This window comes from Ranitomeya variabilis, chromosome 1 (assembly GCF_051348905.1).
Source record: "Ranitomeya variabilis isolate aRanVar5 chromosome 1, aRanVar5.hap1, whole genome shotgun sequence".
Classification (NCBI taxonomy): Eukaryota; Metazoa; Chordata; class Amphibia; order Anura; family Dendrobatidae; genus Ranitomeya; species Ranitomeya variabilis.
In genome coordinates this window covers 108,012,089-108,028,200 of record NC_135232.1, presented here as the reverse complement: position 1 = coordinate 108,028,200, position 16,112 = coordinate 108,012,089, and the positions used below count along the sequence as shown (strand labels likewise).

The following is a 16,112-nucleotide window of genomic DNA, read 5'->3' as shown; positions in this document are numbered from 1 at the left end:
AACAATTGTCATTTGGATTGTGAATGCAGAATTAAAAACCTGAGAATGTCAAAGAAGCGTCACATTAAGTCAGCTGTATTTGAACATTTCACCATCACTCAAGATAGAAAACATAATGTCTGTCAGTGTATGACAAATGATCCAGATGAAAACAAATGCTGTGAAGCCAAGATCAGTGCATATTCAGGCAAAGATAAAAATGCTCCTACCAGAGCTTCTAATCTAAAGAGACATTTACAGCGCTTTCATCCAGAAGTACTGAAAGCAGTGGATGAGAAAGACTGCATCCAAACCAATGAACCAGTGCTCAGCTCTTCCAGCCAAACAAAGGAGCAGAGAACTTTGTAGCCATCAGTTGCAAGATATTTTGTCAGTGACAAAGTTACTGTGACAATGACAGTAGATACATTTAAAAAACAGATCATAGAGCTTGTTGTAAAGGATAGTGTGCCTATTTCATTATTTTCACGACCAGCTTTTATGTGTCTGAATGGGGAAATGGCCCGCAAGCTTGGTGTTTCTCTGGAGAGAGAGAGAGAGAGAGAGAGAGAGAGAGAGAGAGAGAGAGAGAGAGAGAGAGAGAGAGAGAGAGAGAGAGAGAGAGAGAGAGAGAGAGAGAATTAGAAAATTAGTAATCGAAGAAGCTTTTAAACAAAAGGAAGAACTTAAAAAAACTCTCAAGGGACGCTTTCTGTTTCTTAAAATGGATGCCTGCACAAGTCACAGAGTGAACTATTTTGCCATCAATGTCCGATTTGTTTGTGACAAAAATGAAATAGTTACCAAGACATTGGCAGTAAAAGACACCAAAGCTCATCACACCAGTGAGTTTCTCCAGGTCTTGGTGGAAAAAGTTCTGCAAGACTATGAACTTATTAAAAAAGAGCAAGTTCTTTCTGTCGTAACTGACAATGCTTCAAATATGATAAGTACTATTAAGCTAATGAATGAGAGTAATGATGGTGACCAGCAGCTAGAAGAACATTCTGGGTCCACAGACACAGAAATGTTTGAAATAGAGGAACACAGTATTGTAACTGAGGAGCAAACTGAAGTTGCTTCAGATGAACAGCAACATGATAGTTTAGATGATCTTGTTGAAACTGTGTCAATACTTTCTTTCATTCATCACATGCGCTGTGTTGTGCATACGCTACAGCTGGTTATAAGAGACAGTCTGCAAGAAGGACATGCTGCTGCACTGATTGGCAAGGTGAGAAATTTGGCTACTGTTGCCAGAACCCCTAAAGTTGACTCAATTTTGAAGAGACGTGCTGGAAAAGGGGCAATTATTGATCAAGCCACACAATGGGGCAGTACTTACTTAATGATTCAGCGCTTGGTTGAACTGAAAACCTTTCTTGTAGACATGGCTAACCCTCAACTGACGCTAAATGAAAGTCAGTGGAATCAGGTGACTGAGTTGGAAAAATTGCTAGAGCACCCATTTACAGTGACTAAAAAATTACAAGCAGAGGACTTAACTCCAGGTATTTTCTTAAAGGAGTGGAAGAACCTGATGTTTCGCCTGTCCCAAAGAGGAGGGTTAATTGCAAGTGGCATTGCTACATCAATGAAACGGAGAGAGGAGCTACTATTACAAAATAACATTCTTTTGGCAGCTGTTTATGTAGACCCAATGCATCGGATTCTTCTAGATGATCAACAGCTAACTAAAGGAGAAGAAGCCCTGTTTGAAATAGCAGTAAGGATGAAAGGGTTGCAGAACAGTCAGGAGGAACAAGAAGAATTTGGTCTTCCTGCCACATCTTCACCCTCATCAACTGATGAAGAATTTAATTTCGAAAAATATTTGGATCACAAGGACCGTGCAAAGCGTTCCCGCATAGAAGAAGAGTCATCCCCATCAAAGAACACAGCCAGTACATTTCAGCAGAATTTTTCATGTGCACTAAAAGAAATTGAGAAATTTGACCGTTCATCAAAAATAACAGTGCAACAAGCGATTCCTCTGTATCCTGACATTGTCAGAGATGTTGCCCGAGTGGTTACTGCTTTGCCACCAACCCAAGTTAATGTAGAGAGGTTGTTCTCTGCTCTCAAAATAATTAGATCAGATTTGAGGGCATCCATGAAGGAGGATCTGACAGAGGCAATACTTTTTCTGAGGACAAATTTATAGATTTCTTCTTATTAACTGCATAACAGTGTTTATTGCATATTTACTTACAAGAGTTTATAAAAGTTTATAAAAGTTATTTGCTATATTCTAATAAATATAGTTTTTGCTCTAAGTGGTCTGATTACTTATATGATGGTGAGAAACTGAATAAGCACGATGGTAATAATTTACAACAGTAAATTTATTGTTACGAATTGGCCATTTATGAAGGAGTCAGAGTCGGAGTCGGAACCTGATAAAATCCAGGAGTCGGAGTCGCAACTGTGGCTTACCGACTCCACAGCCCTGAATTGGCTACTGGTAAGGATAAGGAAGAATTAGATCACAATTTTTCAGTCTTAATGATCTTTGAAAGGTTTAAACTGTTATTTTAATAAAAAATAATAAAAAACAAAAAACAGAACACAGATTCTGTTGCCATCTATCATATTCACGAGTATAATATGGACATGTAACATTTCCAGCAGTGTGTCCATATAGCTGTATACGCGCCTGTGATATTACCTGGAAGTTTCTCTTGCACGGCTTCCCTGGGACTTGAGAACCTGTCACTTGTGGTTTGTTCAGCAGTCAGTTGATGCTCCCTGAGGAAATGAGGTCCAAACTTAGGAGTTACCACCGCATAGCGAAGAAGCTCCTCATATTCATCCTGTCACAAAAGAGTCGGAACAATAGGAGCTGCTTAACCATGTAATGAAACCAGGAGATGGATGTCATTTCTAGGACAGCCGGATCTGCAGAAAAAAAGGGCTCTCCCTTCCTTCAAGAGCACGTTCACATTGAAAGTATATAGACAAGTAAAGTATGGCGTCTCCTAACAAGAAAAGATGAAGAAAAAAAAAAAAACCATGACAAGCAGAAACACACATCTCATCATAGCCTCTCGTTGCAAATGACAGGGCTCCTCAAGATAAATCCTATAAAGTGAAAGCATTAAAGGGAACCGGTCACGTCATTTCAGGCATCAAAACTGTCCCCAGTGCGTTCTTAGTGATGTGCATCGCTAACAAGTTTTCTTCATTAACAACTGCGCTGTATTGATGTCAAAAAAGCACTTTATACAGTTATATGGTACCTGCTCGTTCAGTCATCGGGGTGCACTTCATTTTCTGTTCAGTCACACTCAATTTGATTGATTTCCCTGGTTGCACCAACGTCACTGGAATCCAGCGCTTTCGCAGTGTGGCGATTGGAGCCGCGCTTGTGCAGTGCTGAGCGGGGAGACGTGCATCACGGCGCATGCGCAGCTCCTGGATCAACACTGCGAAAGCGCGGGATTCCAGCGACATCGGTGCAACTAGGGAAATCAATCAAATTGAGTGGGCAGTGACTGAACAGAAAATGAAGCACATCCCCATGACTAAATGAGCAGGTATCATATAAGTATATAAAGTGCTTTTTGGACATCATTACAGCGGCTTTATATGAAAAAAACATGTTGGTGATGCACACTGCGCCACTAACAACGCACTAGGGACAGTTTTGATGCCTGAAATGATGCGACAGGTTCCCTTTAACCCCCTTTTCTGCTACACAAATTTCATGCTTTTGAAATAAACAAAACAAAATGCTGTATTATAAAATAAAAAATGAATAAATATCACATTGTACTGCCATACTGACACATATTTTCTGAAAGTAGTGGGCTGATGCGCACCTTTATGCAATTTTACATGAAAATGTAATGTTTCAAAAATGAATACCATTTCAAAGGAATCTACAGGCCCATGCTACCATCAGATGAAGCAAAAAGCAGCCGAGACCCTGATTTCAGTAATATATCACTTACTAGGCTGTGTAATGTGATTTCAATAGTGTTTTATCAGCAGGAGATTGTCACTATGAGACTACCTCCCACATGTCTCCTGGTCCAACTATGTCCCCAGCACTGATTAGTCAATATACAACATTCACAGAGATCTGCTAATCAGGGGATGGGCAGCTTTCTGAGCTTTGCTACATCTACAGCAGGGAAAACAGAGTATATCACAACTGCTGCACCCAGTAAACTAAGTGACATGGCTGGAATCAGGGTTTCTGTCCCTACATTATGCTGCTCTCAAATGAGGTGGCAAAAACTCCTCACCCAACCGCCTACAAGACTTCTCCCGAATATCCCCCATCCTATGGAATTCTTTGCCCCAACACATCCAACAATCAACCACATTAGTATCCTTCAGACGGAACCTAAAAACCCATCTCTTCAAGAAAGCCTACAGCCTGCACTGACCCCGCTGCCTCCTCACCACTATCAGAGCTGCCGCCTCACCAACACCGGAGCTCCTGCAACCCTCAACCTATTGTCTCCTTCCCCACCATCCTGTAGAACAGGGGTGGGGAACCTCAGGCCCCAGGGCCATTTACAGCCCTTGATGACCTTTTATCAGGCCCCCGATCAGATTCTCAGGGACCGCATTCTGGGGCAGGGAGGAATATTTTGATTACAACCAGCTCATTAGTTTCTTCTTGCTCTGTTAGCATACACATGCAGAGCTCACTACTGACCACTGAAGGGCATGCAATGAAAGATTACATCCTGAAAGCAGTGCCAGAATCAGGATGGACTTCGTGGGCGGAGTTTGTACGGCCCCCAAAGGATGGAATAAATATCCAAATGGCCCTTGCTAAAAAAAAAAAAAAAAAAAGGAAGAAGATTCCCCACCCCTGCTGTAGAATGTAAGCCCGCAAGGGCAGGGTCCTCTCCCCTCTGTATCAGTCTGTAATTGCTAGTTTGCTTACTGTAAGGCTATGTGCCCACGTTGCAGAACAGAAGCAGCTTTTTCCTCATCAAAACCGCACATCCTTGCCAAGGAAAAAGCATGTAGACTTTGATGAATTTTTTCTAAGCGGTTTTTAGCACAAATAAAGTTGGGGAAAAAAACAGTGTTTTTTTTTACAGCAGGAACAGTTCAGTGGGAAATACGGCTCCCATCGAGCTCATCCTGCTGCCACTAAAGGGGAATAGACACAGGCCGATGGGAGTAGTAGTCTCATCGGCCCATGTCTAGTTTTACACACATACACCGCTAATACAACACACACACACACACACACACAGACATAGATCATACCAGCCATCATCCAGGAAGACGGGAATGATCTGAGATTCTCGTCTTCCTGGATTATGGGATGCTCATGGGATGGCATGATGGGATGCCCATGATGTCACTTCCTATTTGCTGCGGTTTTGATTTACAAAACCGCAGCAAATGCGCTTGAAATCCGCAAACATTTTTAATATTTGCGGATTTCAAGCGTTCCAATCCAAGTCTATGGCCACGATTCCGCAAAATAATGAACATGCTGCGTATTTTACCGCTATGCAATTCCGCTGTGGAAAAATACGCAGCATGGGCACAGCAATTGCAGAATGCAATTCAAATTAATGGGATGCGTTTTGTTAGCGTTTTTTAAGCGTTTCTGCAGCGGAAATGCTTAAAAAAGCGCAACGAGGGTGCACAGCCTACGTGATATCTGTAATTTGTATGTAACCCCTTCTCGTGTACAGCACCATGGAATCAATGGTGCTGTACAAATAAATAATAATAAAAAAAAAACTGGTGACAGATTCCCTTTAAGTTTGTGGCTCTAGGCCTGACCCAAAGCCAACTATCTAAAAGTAAACGGTCAGGATGTGCAGTGTTAACACACGACTTATGTCACAGTAAACATTTGCGTCACACAATCTGTAAAGGTCTGTGTAGGAGCAGGTGTGAGTACAGATGACAGTACAAGGCTCCGAGAAGGCCGAGATACACTAGTGAACGTCTTTACTATATTATAAATTTCAGAAATTTTCAGCATTGATTTCAGATCTATGTATTTTTTTTTAAGCTTTTGCTGAAAAAAAAAAAAAAAAGTGTTTCGTGCATGAAGAAAAAAAATGATCCTGCAGATGGAGCAGCTTCCATATTGGATAGAGATCCCTTCCGCCTTGTGGTAAAGGGGACCTGTCACATGAAAACAAATTCTATTAACCTGCATATATGGGGTTACTCTGCAGGTTAGGCTACGTTCACATTAGCGTTGAGCGGCGCAGCGTCGGGCGCAGCCGCAGCGACACATGCGTCATGAACCCCTATATTTAACATGGGGGGCGCATGGACATGCATTGTCTTGCGACGCATACGTCATTTTGGCGCAACTGTCAGGGCGCAGAGGACGCTGCATGATGCAGTTTTTTCTGCGCCAAAAATCATGCAAAAAATGAACGCATGCGTCACAAAACGCTGCGTTGTGCATGCGTTGTGCGTTGCGTCGCCGACGCTGCGCCGCACAACGCAAATGTGAACGTAGCCTTAATGGCATCCTGAAGCTGCCCGACACCCACACTTAGAGCCCCGCTGCCGAAATGAAATGACGGAGGGGGTGGCACCGGTTTACCGTAGTTACTGCTATGTGCATAGAGTGTGGGGGCTGTAACCGCGCCACCTGCACTGACTGACAGCTCGCTTAGCATTAGGGCCAGCTGTCAGTCAGTGTCAGGGGCATGGTTACTTTGACTGAAACCTCAATACTGCTGGGAGGAATAAAGTTAATTTCCTTCTGGCAGCAGGGCTCTCAGTGTGGGCGCCAGTTAGGTTTAAAAAGCTATAAAACTGCAGATTAACGCCATATCTGCAGGTTATTAGCGTTTTTTTCCACGTGAGAGGCTTCCTTTAAGGCCATGCACATCAGACGAAAGCCATCCAAACCACCAAAATCAGCAGGATTGGCTTACAGTGTATGTGGGGCCTCTTGACGTCATCTATTGGGGGAACAGAAGTATCTGGCCTATTGAATTCAAACATTTGATCCTTTTGTTCTCACGGAGATAAACCACTGCCAAACGAATCTGGCAGCGGTTCTCTCATAGAGAACAAAGGAGCACTCTTTTACGCCAAAGCCAGAAGAGATACAGTACAGACCAAAAGTTTGGACACACCTTCTCATTTAAAGATTTTTCTTTTATTTTCATGACTATGAAAATTGTACATTCACACTGAAGGCATCACAACTATGAATTAACACATGTGGAATTATATACTTAACAAAAAACTGTGAAACTGAAATTATGTCTTATATTCTAGGTTCTTCAAAGTAGCCACCTTTTGCTTTGATGACTGCTTTGCACACTCTTGGCATTCTCTTAATGAGCTTCAAGAGGTAGTCACCGGGAATGGTCTTCCAACAATCTTGAAGGAGTTCCCAGCACTTGTTGGCCCTTTTGCCTTCACTCTGCGGTCCAGCTCACCCCAAACCATCTCGATTGGGTTCAGGTCTGGTGACTGTGGAGGCCAGGTCATCTGGCGCAGCACCCAATCATTCTCCTTCTTGGTTAAATAGCCGTTACACAGCCTGGAGGTGTGTTTGGGGCCATTGTCCTGTTGAAAAATAAATGATGGTCCAACTAAACGCAAACCGGATGGAATAGCATGCCGCTGCAAGATGCTGTGGTAGCCATGCTGGTTCAGTATGTCTTCAGTTTTGAATAAATCCCCAACAGTGTCACCAGCAAAGCACCCCCACACCTCCTCCTTCTCCATGCTTCACGGTGGGAACCAGGCATGTAGAGTCCATCCGTTCACCTTTTCTGCGTCGCACAAAGACACGGTGGTTGGAACCAAAGATCTCAAATTTGGACTCATCAGACCAAAGCACAGATTTCCACTGGTCTAATGTCCATTCCTTGTGTTCTTTAGCCCAAACAAGTCTCTTCTGCTTGTTGCCTGTCCTTAGCAGTGGCTTCCTAGCAGCTATTTTACCATGAAGGCCTGCTGCACAAAGTCTCCTCTTAACAGGTGTTGGAGGGGTGTGTCTGCTGCTAGAACTCTGTGTGGCATTGACCTGGTCTCTAATCTGAGCTGCTGTTAACCTGCGATTTCTGAGGCTGGTGACTCGGATAAACTTATCCTCAGAAGCAGAGGTGACTCTTGGTCTTTCTTTCCTGGGGCGGTCCTCATGTGAGCCAGTTTCTTTGTAGCGCTTGATGGTTTTTGCCACTGCACTTGGGGACACTTTCAAAGTTTTCCCAATTTTTCGGACTGACTGACCTTCATTTCTTAAAGTAATGATGGCCACTCGTTTTCCTTTACTTACGCTAGTTTCACATTTGCGGTTAAGTCCGCAGCGTATTGTCCGAAACCGCAAAAACGCATGCAAACGTCTGATAACGCAGCAGTTTTTACCCGCATCAGCTTACACATGATGGTAAAAAAAAAAGCAGCGTTTGCATGCGTTTTTACATATGTTTGCGCTTTTTATGCGCATGCGTTTGATATTTCCAGGAGGGTGTGTCTTTAATGGGCATGTCTAAATCAGTTCCTGGACATGCGCAGTCCGAAGTACGAAAGCGCATCAAACGCATGTGTACGCAAAGACATGTGTACGCATGCGTTCCCATAGACAGCAATGCATTTTTTTGCCGCATTCCTAGCGCTAACAATCGCATACATTTCTAGGCGGCAAATTGACACCTCTAAAATTACTACATGTAGCGTTTACTGCGCCAAGCCGCAGACGACGAAACGTCAAACGTGGCAAAACGCAACCAATCGCAGACACCTGCGTCCCTAATGTTAAAGATAGGAAAACACAACGCATGCGGAAAATTGCGGCACAAATACAACCGCAAATGTGAAACCGGCCTTAGCTGCTTTTTTCTTGCCATAGTACAATTTCTAACAGTCTATTCAGTAGGACTATCAGCTGTGTATCCACCACACCTCTGCACAACACAACTGATGGTCCCAACACCATTTATAAAGCAAGAAATCCCACTTATTAACCCCTTCCTGACCTTTGACGCAGCGTATGCGTCATGAAAACCTGTGGCAATCTGACCTGTGACGCAGTGAAATTTTAACCCTTATAACTTTCTAGCAAAAAAAAATTTTGTTTCCAAAATTGTGCTGATGTAAAGTAGACATGTGGGTAATGTTATTTATTAACTATTTTGTGTCACATAACTCTCTGGTTTAACAGAATAAAAATTCTAAATTTTAAAATTGCTAAATTTTCAAAATTTTCGCCAAATTTCCGATTTTTTCACAAATAAACACAAAAATTATTGACCTAAATTTACTACAAACATGAAGCCCAATATGTCACGAAAAAACAATTTCAGAATCGCTAGGATCCGTTGAAGCGTTCCTGAGTTATTACCTCATACAGGGACACTGGTCAGAATTGCAAAAAATGGCCAGGTCATTAAGGTCAAAATAGGCTGGGTCATGAAGGGGTTAAACCTGACAGGGCATACCTGTGAAGTGAAAACCATTCCCAGTGACTACCTCTTGAAGCTCATCAAGAGAATGCCAAGCGTGTGCAAAGCAGTCATCAAAGCAAAAGGTGGCTACTTTGAAGAACCTAGAATATAAGACATAATTTCAGTTGTTTCACACTTTTTTGTTAAGTATATAATTCCACATGTGTTAATTCATAGTTTTGATGCCTTCAGTGTGAATGTACAATTTCATAGTCATGAAAATACAGAAAAATCTTTAAATGAGAAGGTGTGTCCAAACTTTTGGTCTGTACTGTAGCTGTTAGGCAAATGATTGCAGAATTACGGTAGTATGGTCGGGTGCGTGATTTATTGTTAGCATCATCAGAAAGAGAAGAGTTAGAGTCTCCTCCTTGAGAGACCAGGGAAACGTATGGGAGACACATCCATTCCTTTATCTGCGAGTGATGTGTATACTATCATGTCTCTTCTAAGCCTCCAGAAGTACAATAAAGCTCTATTAATTCCCCATCCTCAGCTGACACTGCCCCAATCTACACAGGGTATTGTGCCCTTCATACAATGAAAGCATCCCATACCTGTAGGAAGAGCAATACATTAGGTATATTCATCACAGACAACGATTTCTGGCCTGACCGCGGGTCTCCCGACCTGACCTAATAACCTCATGAGCCTAAGGCTATGTGCACACGTTCAGGATTTCTTGCAGAAATTTCCTGAGCAAAACAGGACATTTTTTGCAAGAAATCCGCATGCATTTTTTTTCGCGTTTTTTTCCGGAGCTTCCCAATGCATTAAATAGCGGGAAAAACGCGATAATGTGCATAAAAATCATCATGTGCACAAAAATTGCGGAATGCATTCTAAATGATGGGATGCATAAAGTATGCGTTTTTATAGCATTTTTATAGCGAAAAAACGCGAAAAAAAACGCAATGTGTGCACACAGCCTAAGGGGCTCGGAGGTCGGTGAGTGATTTATAGTTGGTCCAGAAATTGTGGTTGTCAAATGCAGGTATTGCAAAACCAAAAGAAAAACAAAAAGCAGCACCAACAGCTGGTTAAATCACCCGCACCTGCTCGCTTAATATCCTCTTAGCGCAATATAGCCCTTTGCTGATGTGAGGTGCTCTAGCTTGGAAAACTCCAATCATGCATGCAAAAATTATATAGAAACAGCGAGCACTCACCATCTTCTTATGTCCAATCTTTATTATGGCATATTGACAATAGCAGGTATGATCAGGGTGAAATGTGCTGACACAAGACGATGGCCGTTTCGCGCTCCTGGAAGCGCAGGAGCGCAAAACGGCCGTCGTCTTGTGTCAGCACATTTCTCCCTGATCATGCCTGCTATTGTCAATATGCCATAATAAAGATTGGACATAAGAAGATGGTGAGTGCTCGCTGTTTCTATATAACTTTTGCAAATGCAGGTATGTAAGGTCAGCCTAAAGAAGAGTGACCACATGTATGCGGCTAATTCTCGGTGTTCAGGATTTTGATTCAGGTTGTTTCCAGGAAAGAGTAAGAAAAAATAACAAAAACAGTTGAATCTGTACTTTGTATGAGTTTGACTGACTGCGACATTTGACTATACGTTGGAAATATGGCTAAGACAAAAGAGCAGTCCAAAGGTTTGAGGTTGTCAACGCCTGAGTAAATTTTTGGCAAGCTGTACAGCTCCTAATGCTGTGTAAGGTGCACACTGTTAGGATTGGCCCTGTTTACCGGTTCCAGGGACCGTCACATGACCGCTAGTATGGGATTTGCATACTTACATTCATGTGCCGACAAGACTTTGTATCTTTGGTCAGCTTGCCAAAATTTACTCAAGAGTGGACAACCTTTTTAGGAGAAGAGATTGCAAAGGCATTGAATGATCCTAGAGATGCAAATTCAGCTTCTTATTGTAACTTTAAAGGGAACCTGTCACCCCCAAAATCGATGGTGAGGGAAGCCCACTGTCATCAGGGGCTTATCTACAGCATTCTGTAATCCTGTAGATAAGCCTCCGATGTTACCTGAAAGAGGAGAAAAAGACGTTAGATTATACTCACCCAGGGGCAGTCCCACTCCGATGGGCTTCGCAGGACCGTTACGGCGCCTCCTATCTTCATTCCATGACGTCCTCTCCTGGTCTTCATGCAGCGGCTCCGGCGCAGGCGTACTTTGTCTGCTCTGTTCAGGGCAGAGCAAAGTACTGCAGTGCGCAGGCGCCGGAAAGGTCAGAGAGTCCCGGCGCCTGCGCACTGCAGTACTTTGCTCCGCCCTGAACAGGGCAGACAAAGTACGCCTGCGCCGGAGCCGCGGCGTGAAGACCAGGAGAGGACGTCATGGAATGAAGACAGGAGGCGCCGGAGCGGACCTGAGACACCCATCGGACCGGACCAGCAGCGGGACCGCCCCTGGGTGAGTATAATATAACCTCTTTTTCTCCACTTTCAGGTTACATCAGGGGCTTATCTACAGGATTACAGAATGCTGTAGATAAGCCCCTGATGACGGTGGGCTTACCTCATCATCGATTTTGGGGGTGACAGGTTCCTTTTAAAGTTAAAATAACACTGGACAGACGACCTGGAAAGAAGAAGCCATCACTGGCTGCCAACAGACTGAGGTTGTCAAAATCCCACAAGTGACTGCAAAGACCTGCAGCAAGATTTGGTGGCAGCAGGCATGGAGGTTTCAGTTTGAGGATATACATGATAATATAATAATAATCTTTTTACTTATATAGCGCCAACATATTAGCAGCGCTTTACAGTTTGCACACATCATCATCGCTGTCCCTGATGGGACTCACAATCTAAATTCCCTATCAGTATGTCTTTGGAATGTAGGAGGAAACCCACGCAAACACGGGGACAACATACAAACTCCTTGCAGATGTTGTCCTTGGTGGGATTTGAACCCAGGACCCCAGCGCTGCAATACTAACCACTGAGCCACCGTGGTCCAAGACACAAAGAAGCCATCACCATATAAAATAGTCAAAGAAATTATTGAATTTCAGTCAAAACTGGAACTTTTGGGGTCTATGGATCAGCAGTGTATCGGGATGAAGTAGCACGAGCTGAAAAGAATCCTCTACCTAGAGTGAAGCATGGCCTCAATAATGCTCTGCTTTACTTCCTCTGGCATTGGAAACCTATGGAGTACAGAGGGCAATATGGATCCAAACAAGTATCAGAACATCATGTCTTCTGTGAAGAAGCTTCAGCTTGGGGTCATTGGACTTTCTAACAGGGCAATGATACGAAACATACCTCAAAGTCCACAAAGGCTTTAAGTTGTCCACTACATGGACAGCTTCTTGTTATACCCTTCGCTTGACCCCCATAAAATAATAAAGCTTATACTCACCTCCCGTGCCATTCCCCAGGCTGTGGGCACTTGCTCTCCTGGGGCTCTGGAGCTGTTATGACATGTGACACCAGCGCCCAATCAGTGCTTGCATCACTGTCCCCGCCTCCTGTCAAATTGAGCAGGAAGAGGAAGTCAGCTGTAGGCCAGACTACCTCTTCATGATAGATTTGTCCAGAGGCGGAGACAGTAACCTCAGCTCTGATTGGGCACTGGCGTCACAACTCCACACGAGAGCCCCAGAGAACAAATTTTGGTGGAGCCGGTATAAAATGGACTGACTCCGACAATATAGCATAAATTGGGTACAGTAGTACAATGAAGAATGTGCTGCAATTTGTTTCATAAGAATTTGGGAAAGTTATGAAAAGTCCTATAAATGTCTGTTCTCTTCCTGATCTAAGGATATTGGTTTTTGGTGGAGATGAATCTGTGCTGCACTTTATGTACATGCTCTGTAGTGACCAGTGCTGTGGAGTCATAGAGGAGATGAATCTGTGCTGCACTTTATGTACTGTACATGCTCAGTAGTGACCAGTGCTGTGGAGTCATAGAGGAGATGAATCTGTGCTGCACTTTATGTACATGCTCAGTAGTGACCAGTGCTGTGGAGTCATAGAGGAGATGAATCTGTGCTGCACTTTATGTACATGCTCAGTAGTGACCAGTGCTGTGGAGTCAGAGGAGATGAATCTGTGCTACACTTTATGTACATGCTCAGTAGTGACCAGTGCTGTGGAGTCATAGAGGAGATGAATCTGTGCTACACTTTATGTACATGCTCAGTAGTGACCAGTGCTGTGGAGTCATAGAGGAGATGAATCTGTGCTGCACTTTATGTACATGTCCAGTAGTGACGCTGTGCTGATTGGATCCCCGTCCAATTAGGGTTTTAAAAAGCAGATTTCTTCATCTGACAACCCCACAACTGTTCTAATTGATAGGAAGATACCACTTCTGTATGTTATAAATGGGTTAGTTATTGCAGTCTCTGACATGTCCAGAATGTTGTGGATCAGATCACTGGAAATTCATTTTTAAGAGACAAATATTTTATTTTGTGTTACCTGGAAATCTGAAGACACTGAGCTGCCATGGTCTGAATCTTTTGGAACGATGGGACTTCTAGTGCTCTCCTCATCTGAAGACATCTGCACAAAACATCACAACACTATTCTGATATAGGTGATTATGCTGCTGATGATGTAGGAGGTATGAATAGTTCAGAGATCATGAGCCAAGAAATGCTTCTTTTTATGTGAAGGTACATAATCAAGAATCAAAACCAGTTGTGATCAGCCAAAGTGCCAAATAATCAGGGTACGCAAGATCAAGGGGACAAATCTATCATTTTTCATGCAAAACAAATTAAAAAAAAAGCTACAGAGACTGACAGCCATAAGTGTAAGTGGCCCCAGCACCAAGTGGGCGACTACTTCACATTCTGCTGCACACAATGTATCACTTGGTAAAGAGAGGGCAGGACAATTCCCAGGTGATGGGCTCCAACTTAAAAATTTTACGGATGCCAATTAACCTAATCCTAAACTTCCACCAGTTTTCAATATACATGTAAATAAAATATTTACACACATCAACATTGAAATTGCAACACCAAAAAGGACAAGTTGTGGAATTATGGAAATTACAGGATGCATAGACATGATAGTGATATGCAAATTAAGAAAAAAATGGAAAGATACACACGGGTCTTGATGAGGGAGCATGCAGGGCGTCAGATTTATTAACAGGCACAAACAGCAAGAGGTGGCTTGTGCCCCTCACCACGGATCTTAGTCCAGACAGACTGGAGTATGATTTCTGGCATGAGGAACTTCACTGCTCATCATAAGTTTGAGGAGCAGGCATTGCCACGTCTTGTTGAGTGAAAATTATGTGAAAAAGCCAAAAGTGGAAAAATTTTGCACAACCTCGATTTGCTAATTTTTTTTTTTATAGCTTTTCAAAGCTTTTTACACCAGTTTTATACCATAAAAGCTTTGATGACTCAGGACCAACATTTAAAAAACATTTCAATTTATTCAATATCAAGTATGAGCACCTCACACAGACATCCTCTCACTTACACGCCTTGGCTGCTATCAGTGAGGTTATTACTGGTTGTCTGAGGAATGTTTTGCCATGGTGAATGTATTTGGACAAATCATCAAGATTCACTACTGGCAGCTGCCTTTGCAATTGCCAACCAATAACGTACCAGGTGTGCTCGATGGATGACACGTCTGGAGACCATGCAGGCCATGTTGGCTCGTTTTAGACTACTTTCACACTAGCGTCGTTTGCAATACGTCGCAATGCGTCGTTCAGGAGAAAAAACGCATCCTGCAAAGTTGTCTGCAGGATGCGTTTTTTCCCCATAGACTTACATTACCGACGCATTGCGACGTATTGCCACACGTTGCAACCGTCGTGTTTTGGCGGACCGCCGGCACAAAAAGTTACATGTAAGGTTTTTTTGTGCGTCAAGTCCGCCATTTTTGACTGCGCATGCGCGGCTGAAACTCCGCCCCCTCCTCCCCGGACTTTGCAATGGGGCAGCGGAAGCGTCTTAAGACTGCTTCCGCTGCCCACGTCGGGCATTTATTTCACAGTATGCGTCGGTACGTCAGCCCGACGCACTGCGACGGGCCCGTACCGACGCTAGTGTGAAAGCAGCCTAAGCCATGCAGGCTGTTCACGGCAGCATGAGCGCAACATGAAGCCTGGGGTGTCGTGTTAAAAAAATGGCTCCCGGGACACTTTGGAGAATGGTCGTACCACTGGTTCCATGAATGATCCATTCTGTACTCCAAGTGGAATTAGACATCACATACCAAGCCTAAGGCATCAAATTGTCTATGCAAACCATCAGAAGGCATTTACACAACCAGCTACATGCGTTCCATTGACCTCACATCACCTCTCTACAAGGCTATGGTTCAGCGCCAGATGGCAAGACGGCATGATTGGTTGGCAACTACACAGGAGCTGCCAGCAGCAGATCTTGATGATTTTGCCCAACTGCATTCAGTGTGGCAGAGCATTGCTCAACCATTAATAACCTCATTGATAGCAGCCAAGGTGTGTAAGTGCGGGGATTTCTGCACACGGCGTTCATACTCCATAAAGAATAAATTAAGATGTTTTAAAACTTGTTTCCATTTTTTTCATCATTTGCAGGTCGGTAACATGTCTATCTTGTGATTTCCATAATGCCGTGAGTTTTCCTTCTTGGTGTTACAATTTCAGTGGTGAGGGCTGTATATTTTAATAAAAAAAAGGGACTTGTCCAAAATTATAACAAAAAAAAATAACATTGTTGGAACAAGGTGCAATAAAACAAAATAACTTATAAAAAGGTCATTCACTGGCCTCTGT

At 43.3% G+C, this 16,112-nt stretch overlaps 1 protein-coding gene across 1 annotated transcript in view; it reads right to left on the bottom strand.

The window, feature by feature from the left end:
- The window catches only part of POC5 (POC5 centriolar protein), an 82,898-nt gene that overhangs the window by 62,105 nt on the left and 4,681 nt on the right, over positions 1-16,112 (bottom strand). Inside the window, exons 2-3 of the mRNA XM_077287347.1 lie at positions 13,802-13,885; positions 2,648-2,792 (exon numbers count right to left, since the gene is read on the bottom strand). Coding sequence (XP_077143462.1) covers positions 2,648-2,792; positions 13,802-13,885 — 229 coding nt within the window. The remainder of the gene's footprint in view (positions 1-2,647; positions 2,793-13,801; positions 13,886-16,112) is intronic.